The sequence below is a fragment of the Pagrus pagrus genome (genome assembly GCF_965226575.1).
Source record: "Pagrus pagrus genome assembly, chromosome: 2".
Taxonomy (NCBI): domain Eukaryota; kingdom Metazoa; phylum Chordata; class Actinopteri; order Spariformes; family Sparidae; genus Pagrus; species Pagrus pagrus.
In genome coordinates, this window is record NC_140186.1 from 21,711,448 (window position 1) to 21,728,209 (window position 16,762).

Below are 16,762 nucleotides of genomic sequence, written 5' to 3' on the forward strand. Positions count from 1 at the left end.
GAATTACACCACAAATTTTTCAATCCAGGCATTTTCTTTTCTTTTCAAAATAGATACCCAAAGATGCCATAACAGCTGTCCGATATATCAATTTTGAGAAAAATATTGCATTTGATGTTATATATCGCGATATTCGATAATATCTAATATCAACCCAAAGCTAGTGTGACTTGAATCTACATGGTGTGAAATTATTTTTCATGTATGACCTTTTTGTAAAAACTAAGCTTGTTCACATGGATCCAAACAGTCAGCATCCAGAGCAATTTAGCTGAAGACCAAATGTCACAAACACACATGAACAGGTTGAATTAATGACAAAATTGTGCTGTTAAGATTTGTTGGCTCTTACTTAAACCCTATAGAATGAAGCAATGCATGAAACTATGTGTACTTAACTAGTATTTAAACTTCCAGCCGAGGTGAATACTGTATGTTTAATAAAAGAAACGGAACACTAGGTTGTCTTGACTCCATCTGTGACTAAAAATATCTCACCTGGCTGTCAAAACTAGCATCAACTAGTGAGTCTTTGTGCCTCAGCTGTGTTTGTGCAAAGATGCAGCAAACCAATCTTTTACACAGTGGATCCATTCAAAACAAATGAATGGCTTTTGTACATTTTTTTTTTTTTGTGAATGTGGACATGAGAAGGGGTTGGGGATGTTGTTTGATATGATTTCACACTTGTCGGAACGTAGCCCTCGGTGTGTGGATTTGAGTTTCAAGTACCTAGACCAGAACCTTCTAATAGGGGATGATGATGACAACACACTCCCGTTTATGGGCATTGATTAATGAGCAACAACAAACTAGAGTGCCTTGTCATCAGACAAATCGAATAAAGACAAGGCGAACACTGGCCTCTTTGTGCTGGCTGCGTCATGTAGCTAAATGATCGATCACGCTGTGAAGATTCCAGACAAGAGACAGAGTGACTAGTACTTCAGCGCTGCAGCGTTCTCTCAAGTGATTGCCTGTTTTGCTTCAATGGGGGAAAATAACAGGGCTATTCAGCCAGTCAGTACAAGCTTTTATTTGTTGTTGTGCAAACCTCCCCTCTTATGGAGCGGTCTGTTTTCGGTTGTTCACGGTCGAGCACATTCATCACGGTGTCCTCAAACATTTCAAATCGTCGCACCTCATAAGAGGCCTAGATGATATATGCATGGCCTTGATATTTTTAGAAGTCGATGACCGCTACGGCTCATCGATGACGAAATGAACGTTAAAGGACATCTCTTTTCTGAACGGACATTAAATTAAGCTGATGTCACACTTTACTGGCTGTCTTTATTTCTGTCCGTCTGTGCCCCTGTCTCATTTTCTGCAACTTTGTCCTCGCGCGTGAGCAAAGGACTCACAAAAAACTCCTTCGCCCTCCTTTTTAATTCCCCCCTCAGCTCGTCCTGAGTGTCTTTCAATCCACACCACTCGCCTCCCTCATTTCGTATGTGGCATGAATAAGAGGGATGGAGAACGTCTGCATTATTTACAGTAGCTCTTAACCTGGCAGGCTCGCAGTCACCGCAGCTCAGAGCTGTTTTTAGAAATGCTGCCTTTGCTTTCGAGACTTCAAGGAAAAGGTGAACTTTTATTAATGGAGCTGATGTGGTGGCGGATTAGGAAAGAAGAGACTGACTCGACAGGAGGTGACGCAACAAGAAGGCGTTATGCAATTTGTTCTGGCTGTTGATGTAATGTAATAACTTCGGCTCATGTATGCAGCATTAATAAATTAACACACAAATGGGCAGAAGGCTTTTTCCACTTGAAACGCTGAATTATGTAACCTTCTCTAACATAAGCTCCGCCATGTTTGGATTCATACATATTTGAAAGCGTGTTCATCTTCAGTGCGATCCTCTCAACATTCCCTATAATGAATTCATTGTGACTGAACTGAATTGTCTCAAAAGTTATCATATTACTGGCAGAATGTTTTAAACAACTTAGTGGTCCAAATCCTGATCACTTAAACACAGACCTCATTTTTATTGAATGAATGCACTTTCCTCATGTTTAGCTAAATGGGGGCTGCTGCTGTATCAGTGTTAGATAACGCCTGAAGATCGGTCATTAAGTTCAGAACTGCAGCACCGGCTGAGCCGTTCAGAGCCTCACACTGCGTACAGGTCATTTCAGGGTTGATCCCGCAGACGCTCACAACGTCCCTTAGCTGTGCTGCGAGTGCCGCAAATGTCCTTTAGCTTGATGCATTTCATAATGTGGCGACATGACAGCTCTGCACTCACCAACTTCTGCAGAACTTTTTAGTGGCTTGTTGGTTCTGCTCCACTGCTGCTCAAGACGGTTTAGGAAATTGTAAGCACAAGTGGCCGTCAAGGCGTCTATAATTAATTATTTTATATTAACAATGTATGACACGACTGCTTGTATCTGAAGGGGGTTGCTTGTAGTCATGAATGAACTCACAGAGAATCATCACCTGACTCTGCAGCTCTCCTACAAAGCTTTATAATGTGTTTGAAGAAGAAACTCTTTCCAATGTTTACATCTTCCTCCAGCCTTGACTTCTTCTATGTGTGACTTACATTCATGCATGACTGAGCCTACACCACAAACTTCTAGAGAAATTATGTTTTGCATGGCCTAGTTTTCTCGCAACAGCCAATTGATGGAAACGCGTCTTCAAATTAGCTTGATAGTAAGATAGAGACATGGATATTGCTTTGTTTAAAAAAAAAAAAAAAAAAAAATGCCCCAAAGCCCTCTGTAAGCTTTTTTACTTTGCATCAAATGACTTGCAAACGAAGTTATCAATTAGCTGCAGGAGCATAGTGGAGAGCATGTAGCAGCTGAAGAATGAGGAATTTCCCTCAGGAGTTAAAAGAAGAGTTGGCACTGGTCTCTGAATGAATCCTTACATTGCTATGTATCTGCTCGATTTGTAAAGAGGCAACTGTCTTCTAACAAGTCTGTGATTCAGCATTGTACAGTAATAAATAAAATATCAGTGTTGTTGGACTCAGTTTTTATGGCACACAAATTGCCATAAAAACTGTTTCTGCAGGTTTAAGTCGTTAAAGGAGGAAACACTCATTTACTGTCTCTCCAAAGAGTTGAATGAGATTACTTGTAACACTCCCAAGTCTGTATCTTTGATATACAACTTGAGCCTAGCTTAGCATGAATGGAGGAAAGGGCAAACAGCTACTGAGTGTAGCTTGGTGTTGTCTGAAGCTCAAAAACATGTCAACCAGCACACTTAAAACTCACTAATGAACCTATGATGTAATGTAAAAATGTAAAATGACTGTTTCAGATTTTAGGGGAAAGCTGAAAAACAAACTGTCAGAGATTTCTCTTTAGTCCTCACTGCTGTCACTGTGTAATCAGTTTACACCAGTACACAGGAAAGTAGACACTTCTCTGGCTGTGGCAGAGGTCAGCCAAGCAGTCAGCGCCTTAATAACTGTTAGTGCCTGATCTTAACCTGCTGCTGCTTTTCATCTCTCTCTCTCTCTCTCTGTCTCTCTCTCTCTGTTGTTGTTATTCTGTTGTTGTCTGCGTGTCCTTTTCTGATACCTCACGTATACCATTGTCTAGAGACTGGGGGTCACACAGTAAGTGAGTCATTACATTGCTGCCCTTTCACTGTTTCGCTGTGAAACTAGTTGCAGCACCACAGAGGACACAGAGTCCAGGTGCTGCAGCTGGGTTTGTGACCTTTAATGAGTAGATTGTGTACATAATGATCTGAGGAACGTGTGGATGCAGCATTCATTGGTTGTTGATTTGATGATTGTGGATTGTGTCTAGGTACCGTTGGTTTTTGAAGTGTTTGAACACGTGCCTGGTGTTTTACTGTATCACGATAAGTATTTTCAAATCTATCTGACCCGGGTTTGGATGTACCATGTGTGTCCATGATTCACGGCTGTTTCCATATTCCAACTAAAGCTGTGGGAACTTCCTTACATCAAATTGCAAGTCTTAAATCAACAGGAAAAAGGAGAGTGAGTTAGTATGAAATGCAGACAGGAGGATTTTCATTCCTTGCACCAAACTTAAATTATTCCAAACTAATCAAAAGCTGTTCTAATTCATCAGCCTTGTCCTGCAGCCTGTTAAAGCCTCTTTACTCTGTTTTCTTCCCAGTGATTACTGGGGGACAATCGGCCACTGAAAGCTCTATTGAGCATAAAGAAGGTCATCAACACACCTCATAAGAACACTGAGGCTCATTTTATACAAGGAATATATTGTATAATTTGTCTAAATATTGTTGAGAATACCGTACACTTGACCCTCATGCATCCACTGTGACATAATTACGGGATAGTGGTCATTTTAACCCAGATAGGTTGATTTTGTGTCCTTTAGTTTTTCACTTGAATTCAAGCGTAGATAAGCCGCTTCCACCAGCTTTCAGTTTCTCTATTTTTGATGTTTATTCTATTAAATTTCATGAAGCATCCGACATTTTAACGCAAGTGTTAAAACTGGCTTTCGGGAAGCTGCAGATGCCCCAACTATGCAAATCCCCCTGTGATAGTTTCTGTTATAGCTGCTTGCTTTTGCATTCTTCCACCATGCTTGGTCTAATGACCTGCAGGACTTTGCATAATTGTTTCATTTATTTTAGCACATACCGGTAAAATATGCGTATCCATCAGAGATTTGCATCGGCAGCTAGGCGGTAACATCGTTTTCAGCCCCTCCGGGAGCTATTCTGGGCGAGCACCTTACATTTTTCCCTGACGGCATTTCACTGCACAGCCAACAGCCATGGCAGGTAAAGGTCGGGGGAAGAGGAAGTGTGAAGTCCAGGGGAATACGGCTGATTTTAGCTCTCCTTCATTAGCTGTGCCCTACTCTCGCTCTCACTGAGATTTCTTTTTAGCACACGTGTGGAGCGTACGGTGACTGAGCAGAAAACGGAGTGCAGCCTCGCTCCTTCTGAGCCTGTAACGCAGAAAAAGGTCACAAGCATCATTGGGCTCCATCAAACTATCGTTTTCTTGCCGTTCACGCTTCATTAATCCTCATCGTCCTGCTCTCTTACTCCGAATCTGTAGTCAAACATTTCCAGTTGTGTCCATTTCCTCTGTCTTTGATTTAATCCCGGCGCCTCTTTCTCATTAAAACTCCTCAACTCGCCCTCCTTTGATGCTCCTCGGGCTCTCACTCCCAGTCAGCTCCTTTTCTCCCTCTTTGAAATCATTATTTCCATAACTTTCCTTCTCCTTCCCGGCTCTTTTGTCACCAACAGAAGCTTTGGATTTAGAAGATTAAAGATCAAAAGCAGACAGAAGTGCAGCCTACAGTCAATGTATTGCTTGAATAAAGTGAACAAGCTGCAGGGCATCTTAAACTAAAAGTAGTATTTAATTAACTGAATGCGGTCCGGTGTGTACAAATGCCACAGAGTCACGTTCATTGAAACAGAGAAGCTTAGCCGGACACCAGCAGTGAATCTGGCGTTTTATTGAAGAATTTGCTGCAGAGGCTCGACATGACTTTACTTTGTTTTCTGACCTTTTCTTGACGAAGTCTGCAAAATAAGGCAATAACCAAAGAATTGGTGTTGACTCAGGGACGCGCAGATCATCTGCCTTTAAGATTGTGGAGGAGTAGTTTCCCACTCTCTGTCGGCCTCGGGCAGAAATAAAGGCGGCAGCACGTTTAGTTTCATTCATGACTGCAGTTTATATTCACTAACAGGGAAGTTATCTGATGGATCGTTAATGAATCTGAGGTGTCGCTTCAGACCTTTTAGTATTTATCAGTATTATTTTTGAGTTAGAAATACACTCAATTCTGATTTTAGCGATGGAACAAAAACATGCTAGAAATTGAGATGGTGTGAATAATATCCTATTTTGCATTCTGTTACCTTTTAATTTAACTCCACGGTGACTCTTTTATCATCACCAGTGTTTGTATTGTGATCACCGGCCTCCTGTTCCTGTCATCATTTTGCATGACAATAAAATATCCACTACTGGTGTGATGAATATGTTCCATGATAATTAGACAGGGCGTTACTTTTTCAGCTGAAACTGCGCAAGTTGCATACAAATTTGCCTCAGATCCATTTGTAATGAATGTCTGTGACAGAAAGGCTTTGTTGCAGAGCGGAAACCATGTGTGTGTGTGTGTTTTTCCTTTTTAGAGTTGCATATGATTCTTGTCACAAAAGGACAGTTTAGATAAATACAGAAAGCATTCCTGCTGTCAACACATCTGTAAATCTTTGACTCAACTTTGCCCCCAGCCTGTTACGCTCTGTACTAATGTTTCTAGGTTCCAGGTCTCCTAAAGTGGCTGTTGTCAGACAATAGTTTGTGAACTTGTTGTTGTGTTTTATCTTCCAGTACCGGATTGGGCAGCTGTACATGATCAGTAAACACAGCCATGAGCAGAGTGATCGAGGGGAAGGGGTGGAGGTGGTCCAGAATGAACCGTATGAAGACCCGGAGCACGGCCAAGGGCAGTTCACAGAGAAACGAGTCTACCTCAACAGGTCAGTGGCACACCTTTTATGCATGTGTTTAATTTGAATGTGGCGTACTCTTACACTCTACTGCCAGGTCATTTAGCTCATGTTTGGTTAACTATGTAGCCAGTTCATGGGAGTGGATATGTCTTTTATCAGCAGAATCATCCGGTCCACAGGACATAATTTGTCAAAGGACAACATGAGCCACCTTTTCTGAAATTCATCCCACGTCAGTTTGTATGAGTGACTTATCCATCACGGTTATATATCAGCATCTCACTGCATCCCGCGATCCCGTGTTTGTGTGTGGTCACACATGCATCTGCATGTACAAACAGTTTTGTTACATCTGCATGAATCACAGAAGGATGACAAAGAACAGGGTGGAGAATATGTGAAGAAGAAAAGAAAATGACTGTGAGATGGAAAGAACAAAACATAAGGGCAAAAGAGGGGGAAAAGAGGGAGGCACAGAGATGCTGTAGGCCATTTGTTTGAGCACAAATACCTGTGTCAGCGTTCGCAATGCCGGGGAACTAATTATGTTGAGTCAGCACAGCTCTGCTCTTCAGAGGAGAGGAGAGGAAGAAGGCAGAGGGAGCAAACAGAGATAAGTCAGGCTTCTGTTGAGGTACTTTCATCCAATTTGCTCTGTCTATACCGCAGTTTCAGAAAAAGACATTTTTTACATTTGCTCAAGGCTTTGTTTGGACGGTGAAGGAATCATGGTGTGAATAGCAAACGAATGGAGGAGGTTTTATGGATTATTGTCTTTGCACTGTTTTGAAACAAAAAAATGTCATCCATGACAGCTTCTTAGATATGCTCACGCCATTATACCTAGGTGTTAGCTTCGCCAACAGGCTAACACCGGTGTTAGCTTCGCCAACAGGCTAACACCGGTGTTAGCTTCGCCAACAGGCTAACACCGGTGTTAGCTTCTCTAATGGGCTACCATAGGTCTTAGCTTCTCCAACAGGCTAACATCAGTAGTAGCTTCTCTATCAGGCTAACATCGGTGTTAGCTTCTCCAACAGGCTAACACCTGTGTTAGCTTCTCCAACAGCAGTAGTAAGTAGTAGCTTTTTAGATATGCTCATGCCATTACACTTTGTGTGTTTGAGTCTCTATTGTGTTAAGTCAAGTATGAACAAAAGTCTTGCTCCCGGCCAGACATTTGAACAGCTTGCTTACAACTCTCTTTATCTATGGAGGCAACTGTAATAGAGATAAAGTGAGAAACGATGAAAGCAATACATTACAGAAGAGTGAAAGAAACCCTCAGCTCTTATTTCCGTTTACATCTGCAGCTTAGATGGAAAAAGGCAAAACACTGACCTTTTTCCAGAGTATCTGCCATCTTGTTAAGATAAAATGTTCATTTCTCAGGATGAACATGAGACCATGCATAAATGCCACTTCTTTGAATTGGTGCTTTGGAGAGGTTTGCAGCTTTCCACGTAATGTTTCAGCCCTGTCACAAAAGGTGATTTGTTGTAGAGTTGTTTGCCTGACAGGTTGCAAAAACTTCAGACATTAACGTGAATAATCACCTACGACTGCCCCATACAATCTGTTCAAATCCATCTGTGCTGTAAATCAAAAGTACTCGGTCCTGAATGAAAAAAGAGAGAAAGCTGCAAATGAACAGAGAAACTGAAGATGACAATAAACAAAACTCTGAGTGATTTCTAGATAAACAAAATGTAGTAGATTAAACTAATATCTTCATATCAAGTAATGAACAATCAAGATAGATAATGTTATTGTAAGGATTTTACCATCCATCTGGTTCTGCGACAACGAAACATTTAGCTCTGATTCAGCAGCAGGGAAGTAAATCTGGGCCCGTTCTGTCACGCTTCAACCACCCCATTAGCCCTCACAATCTGCCTCGTGCCGTACTTCACTATTTGGCCAAATACCATTCGACCTGAACATCGATTCCATGCTTGTTCTGTCAATAACCTTCATTAAAAGTGCAGAGGGGTTGGTTGATTTTATGAATAAAGTGTTCCCTTTCCTTTGATGCGTTCAACTAAACTAGGGTGTGTGTGTTTTTTTCCCAAGTTTTCTAAATACGAATACAAGCGTTGGTGTGAATACAACCCACCATGCTTGCACGTTTTGGAAACGTGGGCCCCGTCCCAGCAGCTATTGGCAAAGATCTTTTTAAAAGAACATGGAGGGAATGGGAGAAATCAACAGATGGGGGTGTGGGAGGAGTGTCAGTCTCTTTTGTTGGGAGGGAGAGAGAGAGAGAGGGAGAGAGAGTGGAAAAGCCTGCCAACATTCACACAATGTGACCGTCGAAGGCTGTTTTTATTCACAGCCGTCACGATGCAGTGGGCGCCATTTTTGTCCTCCTTAAGAAAGTGTTTTCCATGTCAATCAAATGAAGTGGAGATGAAGGCAGGCTACATAAAAGCCTGTTCACTTCTGTGTTTGACATGTCTCATAATACAAGTTCTGAACGCAGCTTCAATTATAGTCTCAGCAGAGTTCATGGTTCAAAATCAGGGAATGTCAAGCATGAATAGTCACAAACAAAGTCCCCCGAGTCTACATATTGGCAGTATACTGTACCTCTGTGAACAGTGAACACATGGTAGATGATGCAAAGATCTCCAGGCTGCCAGAAGGGGCTCAAATGCAAAGTTTGACTTTTTTGGAATTACGCTGCTTCACTTACTTGCCAAGAGTTTGAGAAGATGTATACCACTCTCATGTCTCTATGGTAAGTATGAAGCTACTGACTGCAACTAGTTAGTTGAACGTAAAGTCTGGAAACAATGTTCATCAGCGTGCCTGGCTCTGTCCAAAACCAGCACCTCTAACGTCACATGACGCACCGGATGGTCTGTTTCACAAAACTATCTGGTAAAGAGGCCGCTAGAAACTTTTTAAAAAGGGCAGGCACTTTAAAAACTATATGGCAGATGATTGGACGAACCACTTCAACCAATCAGATCAACAGTAGGAGAGAGTGAAAACATCTTCAAGCATGCCCACTTACTTCTGACTAAAGCCTCGACAACTGCGTACATACATACACCGAATGACGTCACTTCAGAGTCCGTCATGCCAATAAGTAAACATTACCAAAAGCTGTGGAACTGGCTGCCATCCACAGTGAGGACATAGCATGCTAGGGAGCTAATTCTCGTCTCATTTTTGTTCAAATTCAATGCCCCATATGGTTATTTACGACGCTACCTCTGCTGTCATATTTTGCGGGATCAGTGTGATGGCAGTTTCCACGGGAATGAAGCAGTTGAGGCTTTTGTCGTATGAAATGGGGAGTGTTTTCATCTAAAGTAGGTTGGAACAACGAAAGACATCGCCCAGTCAAGAAATAGTCCAGCCCATAATCCTCCAGTAAAACCACAATGTGTTGTTTTTACACTTTGGTGTTGGGACAGATTACACAAAGAAGTTATAATGTGTTAATTTGCAAGTTTTAGAGGAGCTGTTGGCAGAATTGGTTATCTTTTAGATGCAGGTATTTTCCCCCTGTAAGCTATGCTACCTGACTGTTGTCTGTAGCTTCACGGGCAATGTTTCATGATTAGTCTAACAATTATTCTTTTGAACATTGTTCGCAGTACTCAGAAACAGTGAAACAGTGAAATGCCCATCACAAGGGGATTTCTTGACACATTGCTTGCTTTGTCCGACCAACGGTCTAAAACCAAAGATGTTCATTTTACTATGATATGAGCCTACCTTGTGACAAAGAAAAGCAGCCACTCCTCTAATTGATAGAGAATCTTTTTTGACTCGTTACTAACACAGAGGTGCCCTTGAGCAACTCCCTCAAACCCCAACTACTCTAGTGGAGCTGCTCAGTGGTCAGCAGATCAGACTGTGATTGGAGGGAGCAGTTTGCGGGTATGAATGTGTGTAACTGTGTGAATGTGAACAGGGTGTTACTAAAAAGAGAGCAGAGCTTTCAGCTAAAATGTCCTGGATAAATTACATTTAATACAAAACATTGTGAGGTTTTTGTTTTTTCGGTCTGGGGTTAAACAAAAAAACCTTTAAAGGTACCATGTTGTAAAATCTGTCTGTGTTTGATTCCTCCTGGATTAAAGCTTCTGGAGGCATGTTTTTTCACACCATCCATCACTGTTCAGTCTTTTGAGCAGACATTTCTTTAAAAAGTGGAACGTGTTTTGGAAGATTGCCGCGATAACAGAAGCAATTTCAGCCCAATCCCTGCTTTGCTGCTACATTCTCACAGTCTCTCTCCTAATATGTCCGTGTCTGTCTCAATGTCTCTCTGCAGTAAATTGCCCAGCTGGGCTCGAGCAGTGGTTCCGAAAATCTTCTACGTGACCGAAAAAGCATGGAACTACTACCCTTACACCGTAACAGGTGAGCGTGTGCTCTAACAAAAAGAGCCTTACTTTAAAGGTGTAATATGTAAGAAATGGCCACTTTACAAGGGGGGTTTGCATTTAACTCGAGGTACTGCTAACTGCTGCTAATTGTAGCTGCTGTTAGCTAGTTAGCTCAGTTAACCTTGCAGCTAGCGGTCCAGACTGGGTTTCAGAGAACCGGGGATGTGTTGGTAGGCTAGCTGGTTAGCATGATATCTCTACAACACAATATATAATGTCAAAACTGTTATTCAGTATGAGTTTTCGTGATGGATATTTCTGGCAAAATATTGTAAATTTCCACTGCAGCTTCAGACGTGTGTTGTATAATTCAGGAAGCTCCAATGCCTGGTTTTTCAGCTACTCCATATACCATCTCAGAAGAAACGGTGAAAATACGTGCATCTAGGCCCAAATTTAAATGAAATGTGAAGAATCAGTGACCTGATCACAAAAGAGAAAGCAGGACTCTGCAACATGGATCAATAAAGTAACTTTAGACTCTAAAAGGTATTGACAGCAGGGATAGACTACAGAGAACCTATATTGCCCCTAATGCTGACACACAACATTTAAAGATAACTCGGTTTAAATGTGGCAATGACACAACGATCAGTCGCACCATAGCAGCCATCTGTTTGTCACCGTGTCAGGAATACACAGCCAGAAAGCATCACCATGTTATTGTAAACACTATATGCCAACATGTACATTATGCACTGTACACGAAGCAAATGCGTTTTATCCACACAGACGTAGAATGAGAGCAGCAGTGGAACGAGCTTGGCCATTTAAATCACAGACTTGACAAGCAACCAGTAGTCGGGAGGAGTGCAACGATCAGAGCCGCAGTAGCCCGGAACATATTGCCGTGATGTTTTCACGATCCTGATCTAAAGGGGGAAGTGTTACAAGTCTTATGAATACGGATTAAAGGGAATTTCTTCTTGATGAGAGCAAATTAGAGAAAGTGGAGGAAAAAGTCCCTGAGGAGGGGAGGATGTGAGGTATCAGATCTGTGACAGTTTTTTTTTCTACATTGTGGTCTTCTCATTTCTTTTCATGCTGTGGGAAATTGGAAGATGGTATGTGACTCACTGTGATTCTCTTGTGTTCTGTCTCTGCTCTGACCTGATGTCGGTGTCGTCCCATGCCACGGCCTGTAGAATATACAGTAAGTATCCTCTGTGCATATTTCAAAATAAAGACACTTGGGGAGGCAGCACTGAACTGAGCAGAGTGCCTGTTTCATTGCTCTGTCTCCTTCTGTCGGTCCAGTTCATGGTGTCCACCCTGAAGCAACTGCAACCTTCTCTTTAACCCAACGTAAAAGCAAGGCTTTTAACATTGGGGATTATAAATCACAGTAAACCTGTCTTACATTCGAAGCGTCTGACAGCTTGATAAAAAATACAAAAATGCTAAAATGCACATATTAAAGCGTCTGTGGTTCACTCTGTTTAGAAGCTATGATGTCTGTTTACAGAAGTGAATTATTCAGCCTGCTGCTATTTGAAGTGCAGCTCGCGTAACCTGCTGTTACATAATTTTTCACAACGGGATTAGGTTTGTTAGTTACAACACCTGCATCTTCAACTTCTGCTGTGAGCACGCTTAATTTACCCCTTCATCACACAACACACACACACACACACACACACACACACACACACACACACACACACACACACACACACACACACACACACACACACACACACACACACAGGTTTGCGCATCTATCTGTGTTAGGATTTTACATTAACTTTCACCCAGATCCCAGGTCTGTAACAATTTGTCAGACATAATGTAGGTGATAACAACAAACAAAACATCATTACATCATGTAATGTGTTGAAAACTTGTTTGTTGAAGTAAACATGTATGTAACGCTGTGATCCTACCCTCTCTCTGAAGTCACATAGTGCAGAAACAAGTGATGGGGAGGCGGAGTGGCAAATCTTACGATAGAAAAGTTACATTATGTTGCTCACGACCTTAGAAACTGTTTTGCAGCTGCCAGGACTGGTCTTTTGTCCCCATGAGGACTGCTGGTCCTGACACAGTCGGTATTTATGCCAAAAAAGGTCCCCACTACGTAATATAAACACTTACCCACTCATACACACACATACAGAATCTTGCTTATGTCACTTTAGGGGGACTGTCTTAGACCTACATTCATTCCCTGGAGACTATTTGGACCAGAGCCATTACTACTACGTGCCTAACCCTAACCTTACCAGCTGACTCATTTATCAACGTTTTTCAATTTGGGACACAGCTTTTTTCCCCAGTTGCCCCAATTAACTGGTCTTTAGTCTGGTGTGTGTGTCCACACCACGGCACACACACACCAGCGAGCTTGTCTTTGCTAATAAGCCGAACTGCTAATGTGACCTGTGATTAACCCTTGAAAACACTTGAAGCCTTGGCAGAATTAGCTGACACATTTTGTCGACGCACATGCATCCGATTAGGCTCAGCTACAGGGCTTCTGTCGTGCAGAGTGAGAAATGTCGAACGCGTGAGTCATGCCACTTTGGGGTGCGGGGAAAAGAGGGGAAAGAAAACAACACTGTGATGACAGAATGCTTGATATTGTCTTTGTTTATGTGTGGGGGAGATTTGTGTTCACATATGAGTCAGTTTAAATGCCAAGATAGTTTTTAAAAAAAGAAAACCATCACAAAAGCTTTAAGAATTGTCTTGACTTTTGCCAATTTTGACAAGGAGATATAACGACATACTATACAGCGAGGAAGAACAAAGAAGGAGAGCGACAGAAAGTTCCAACAGAAGCTTTGACAGCCAGTGTTAATGCAGTAAAAAGTACTTTGACGCACTACCAGTGAAAGAAGCTGGTCCCTTTTTGACAGCTGTGTACCATAAAGTAGAGTTAAGATGTAAATCCAAACCCAGAAACTCCGTCTGAATTATCACCAGATGTAAGGAGTGTTTAATTTCTGCAGAATGGACCGTTCACCACTTCTATTTATACTCTTTAAATGCTTTTAAAGGCAGTAAGACAAAAACAACAGCTTGCTTTCTATTTTATTATTTCTTGTCTTTTTTCCCCCCACAGTGCTCATTCCTGCCCAAGTTCTCCATCCACATAGAGACAAAATACGAGGACAACAAAGGGTGCAATGACAATGTGAGTATGCTGCATGTATGACAGGTATCGCATGCCTGTACATCCACGAGAAAGGATGGATTCCTGTGATACTGATGGTTTTTTTTAGTTTTTTTGCAAAACACACACAACAAATGCAATTACTTTTGACAAGGATCCTTTGAATTTACTCTGAAATGTACAGGACATTTTCCAGTTGTTTTAAAATACCTCCATCATGTCCATTTCTGCACTGCAGTTTCTTGGTTGACATACACACCAACACTGATATTTCTGCACGAAGCCAGGTCAATTAATCAGCCGGGCTCTAACTCCAACACTAATCTCTGACATTATGTTAACTCGGCCTGTCTTCCGTCCTTCTTATACACCAATCTCCACAGCAAAATAAGCCTATTTAAAACACAATTATCTGATAGCAGACATATGGTTGAAAACAAGACCTCTGCGACGGCTGAATGAGTAAAACCATCTGGACAGATTTGGCAACTCACAGACCCTCCTGTTGTATCATAATGCCAACTATACAATGCGCCTTGAGAGTCTGCCAAAAAACGGCTTCACTTGTTGGACAGCTAATTTCATTTGGGCTGTTGGCCTACTCACTTTCTTTCTCTCTATATTTTCCTCCACTCTTCAGTTTATAGGGGCATTAGTCATCAAATGAAACGCTGCCACTGCCTGGACAGTGAGGAAGAGGAATGGTAGGGTAGTGTGCAACAGACAAATAGCCTGTAATATATCATGATGGGCAGCAAGCTGGTTCATTTTAGTGTGTCTTCATATTTTTCTTCAAATTGTCAGCGATTTAGTGATTGTATAAGGGAGGAATGGCTCCCAACTTGACTCAAGTCTCTTGTTGACAGACTCGTTTATACATGCACTCATAAAGGAAAGTAAGGAAACAGAAATGGGCAGACTGTCGTGTTCGTTGAACATGCAGCGATCTTTTAGATTGATGCTGTGATGTGTGACAAGAGAAGGCAACAGATCAGGAACTTTTTAATGAAATCTAACAGAAATCGCCTGCAGTCACGGCACTTCATTGGTAAAAGCTGAGACAAATCACAGTTCTGTTACATAAATATGCTTTTGTTTGTGTGTTTACATCCCAGACAGTTTGAGATGCTCGTGCATATGAGCAGAGATGCAGAGATATTAGAGCGGCACGTCATCGTCTGCATGCACACACTCCAGTCAATGATTCAATGATACAGCTGCACTACTTTGTGTTACATCTTCAGGGCAAACAAACAAGAAGCTCTGCATGTTTTATGACATTGTATAACCACTTCATGAGTCTGTGAGGGGGTTTTGCAATAAAGGAAGCTGTGAAATAATATGAATGCAGCTGTGCTCTGCTTTGTTTTGAACATTTTATATAACAATATGCTATCTGATCAAGTATCGTGTTTTCCCATGTGTGGATTCTGATGGCATAACATACATCTGGCAACTCTGGGTGTCTTAAGACTTTGTGTGGAAAGACCAAAGAAGGACTTGGTGAGTGGAAAGGACTCAGAAGTGGAGGGAGGAAGGAAAAGCAAGCAAGGAAGGAAGGAAGGGAGGAAGGAAGGAATGGTGCAAGTGAGGAAAATCATGGAAGGGTGAACAGGAAATGAGTGGGTGTGTGAATTGACATGCATTGAATGGAGGCTGCAGTAACATTGCATGACATGCAGAATTCCACAGTCAATGTCAGACACACACATACATGTGCGCTCACACACACACACACACACACACACACACACACACACACTAAGCTTTAACATGTGTCCTGAGGCTCATGTTGCTCTTGTAATCTCTCCAAGGAGCCCTGAACTACACAGCAGGCAGAACGATAAAATGCATGTTTCATTCTTTCTCTGTTTTCTTTTGCCATATTCAACTTTGAAGTACAACTTTTTAAATGTTTTTTTTTTTTGTCTAACCGCTCACGTGTGATGACACATTGCCAATCAGTTTTTGATGAAGCTACTTATTGCATCACTGCAGTCTACATCTACAAGTCATGCACATTCAAAGCTGCGCCCAGTTTGGAGACAGATATGCGCTATAAAACCAGTGAACTTAGAGGTACACTGTACAATTACCTCCACTATGAACATCCATGGAATTGCCTGCAAAGATGCACTTGAACACACCGTAAAAAACACAGCTGATGGCAAACAAGCTCATACGCTCATTCGCCTGCGTGAAAAGAAATACCTCTCTGCTGATATACAAAGCATTGTTATGAGTAAGCAACATTTTTTTGACACCGCTCTCGCTAAGATAGCCACTTCTAATCGGGTATATGTATGATAAAAAGCTGAGAATGGCGCTGCTGATGTGGCACAGGAGAAAAATAAGGAGACAGCATGCTAAAGTTGTGAAATCATGGATACAACAGCAACAGGCTCTAGGGGCTTTCCCTTTTTTTCCTGTTTCTCTTGTCGTGCACTGATCTGCTTACCTGAACAGCCAACCAGAGTGATTTCTCTTACAGTCTGTGATGACAGTCAGCCTTTAAAAAACCCTGGCTGCTGAGTATTTTAGGACAAATGTCCTTTGGATGGAGAATACCGCATCTGTCTTTGTTTTGAGTTTGTTGTGTGTTCACACTTGAAAACTAATAAAATGAAGTTTACCAACAAATACTGGCACCTACAGTAGAAGAGTGCATAATATTGGCACATAGCATTGAATGAGGAGAACATAGAGTTTTGGTTTGATACTTGAGCAACAACACTTCAAATTCAAATTAGTACACTCTACTACTGAAATCAATGCATA

General features: G+C 41.7%; 1 protein-coding gene across 1 annotated transcript in view; it reads left to right on the forward strand.

Annotated features, from left to right (window-relative positions):
* The window catches only part of LOC311250414 (cytoplasmic phosphatidylinositol transfer protein 1-like), a 75,296-nt gene that overhangs the window by 48,320 nt on the left and 10,214 nt on the right, over window positions 1-16,762 (forward strand). Inside the window, exons 2-4 of the mRNA XM_084342084.1 lie at window positions 6,342-6,490; window positions 10,755-10,851; window positions 13,934-14,005. Of these exons, the coding sequence (XP_084198210.1) occupies window positions 6,342-6,490; window positions 10,755-10,851; window positions 13,934-14,005 (318 nt within the window). The remainder of the gene's footprint in view (window positions 1-6,341; window positions 6,491-10,754; window positions 10,852-13,933; window positions 14,006-16,762) is intronic.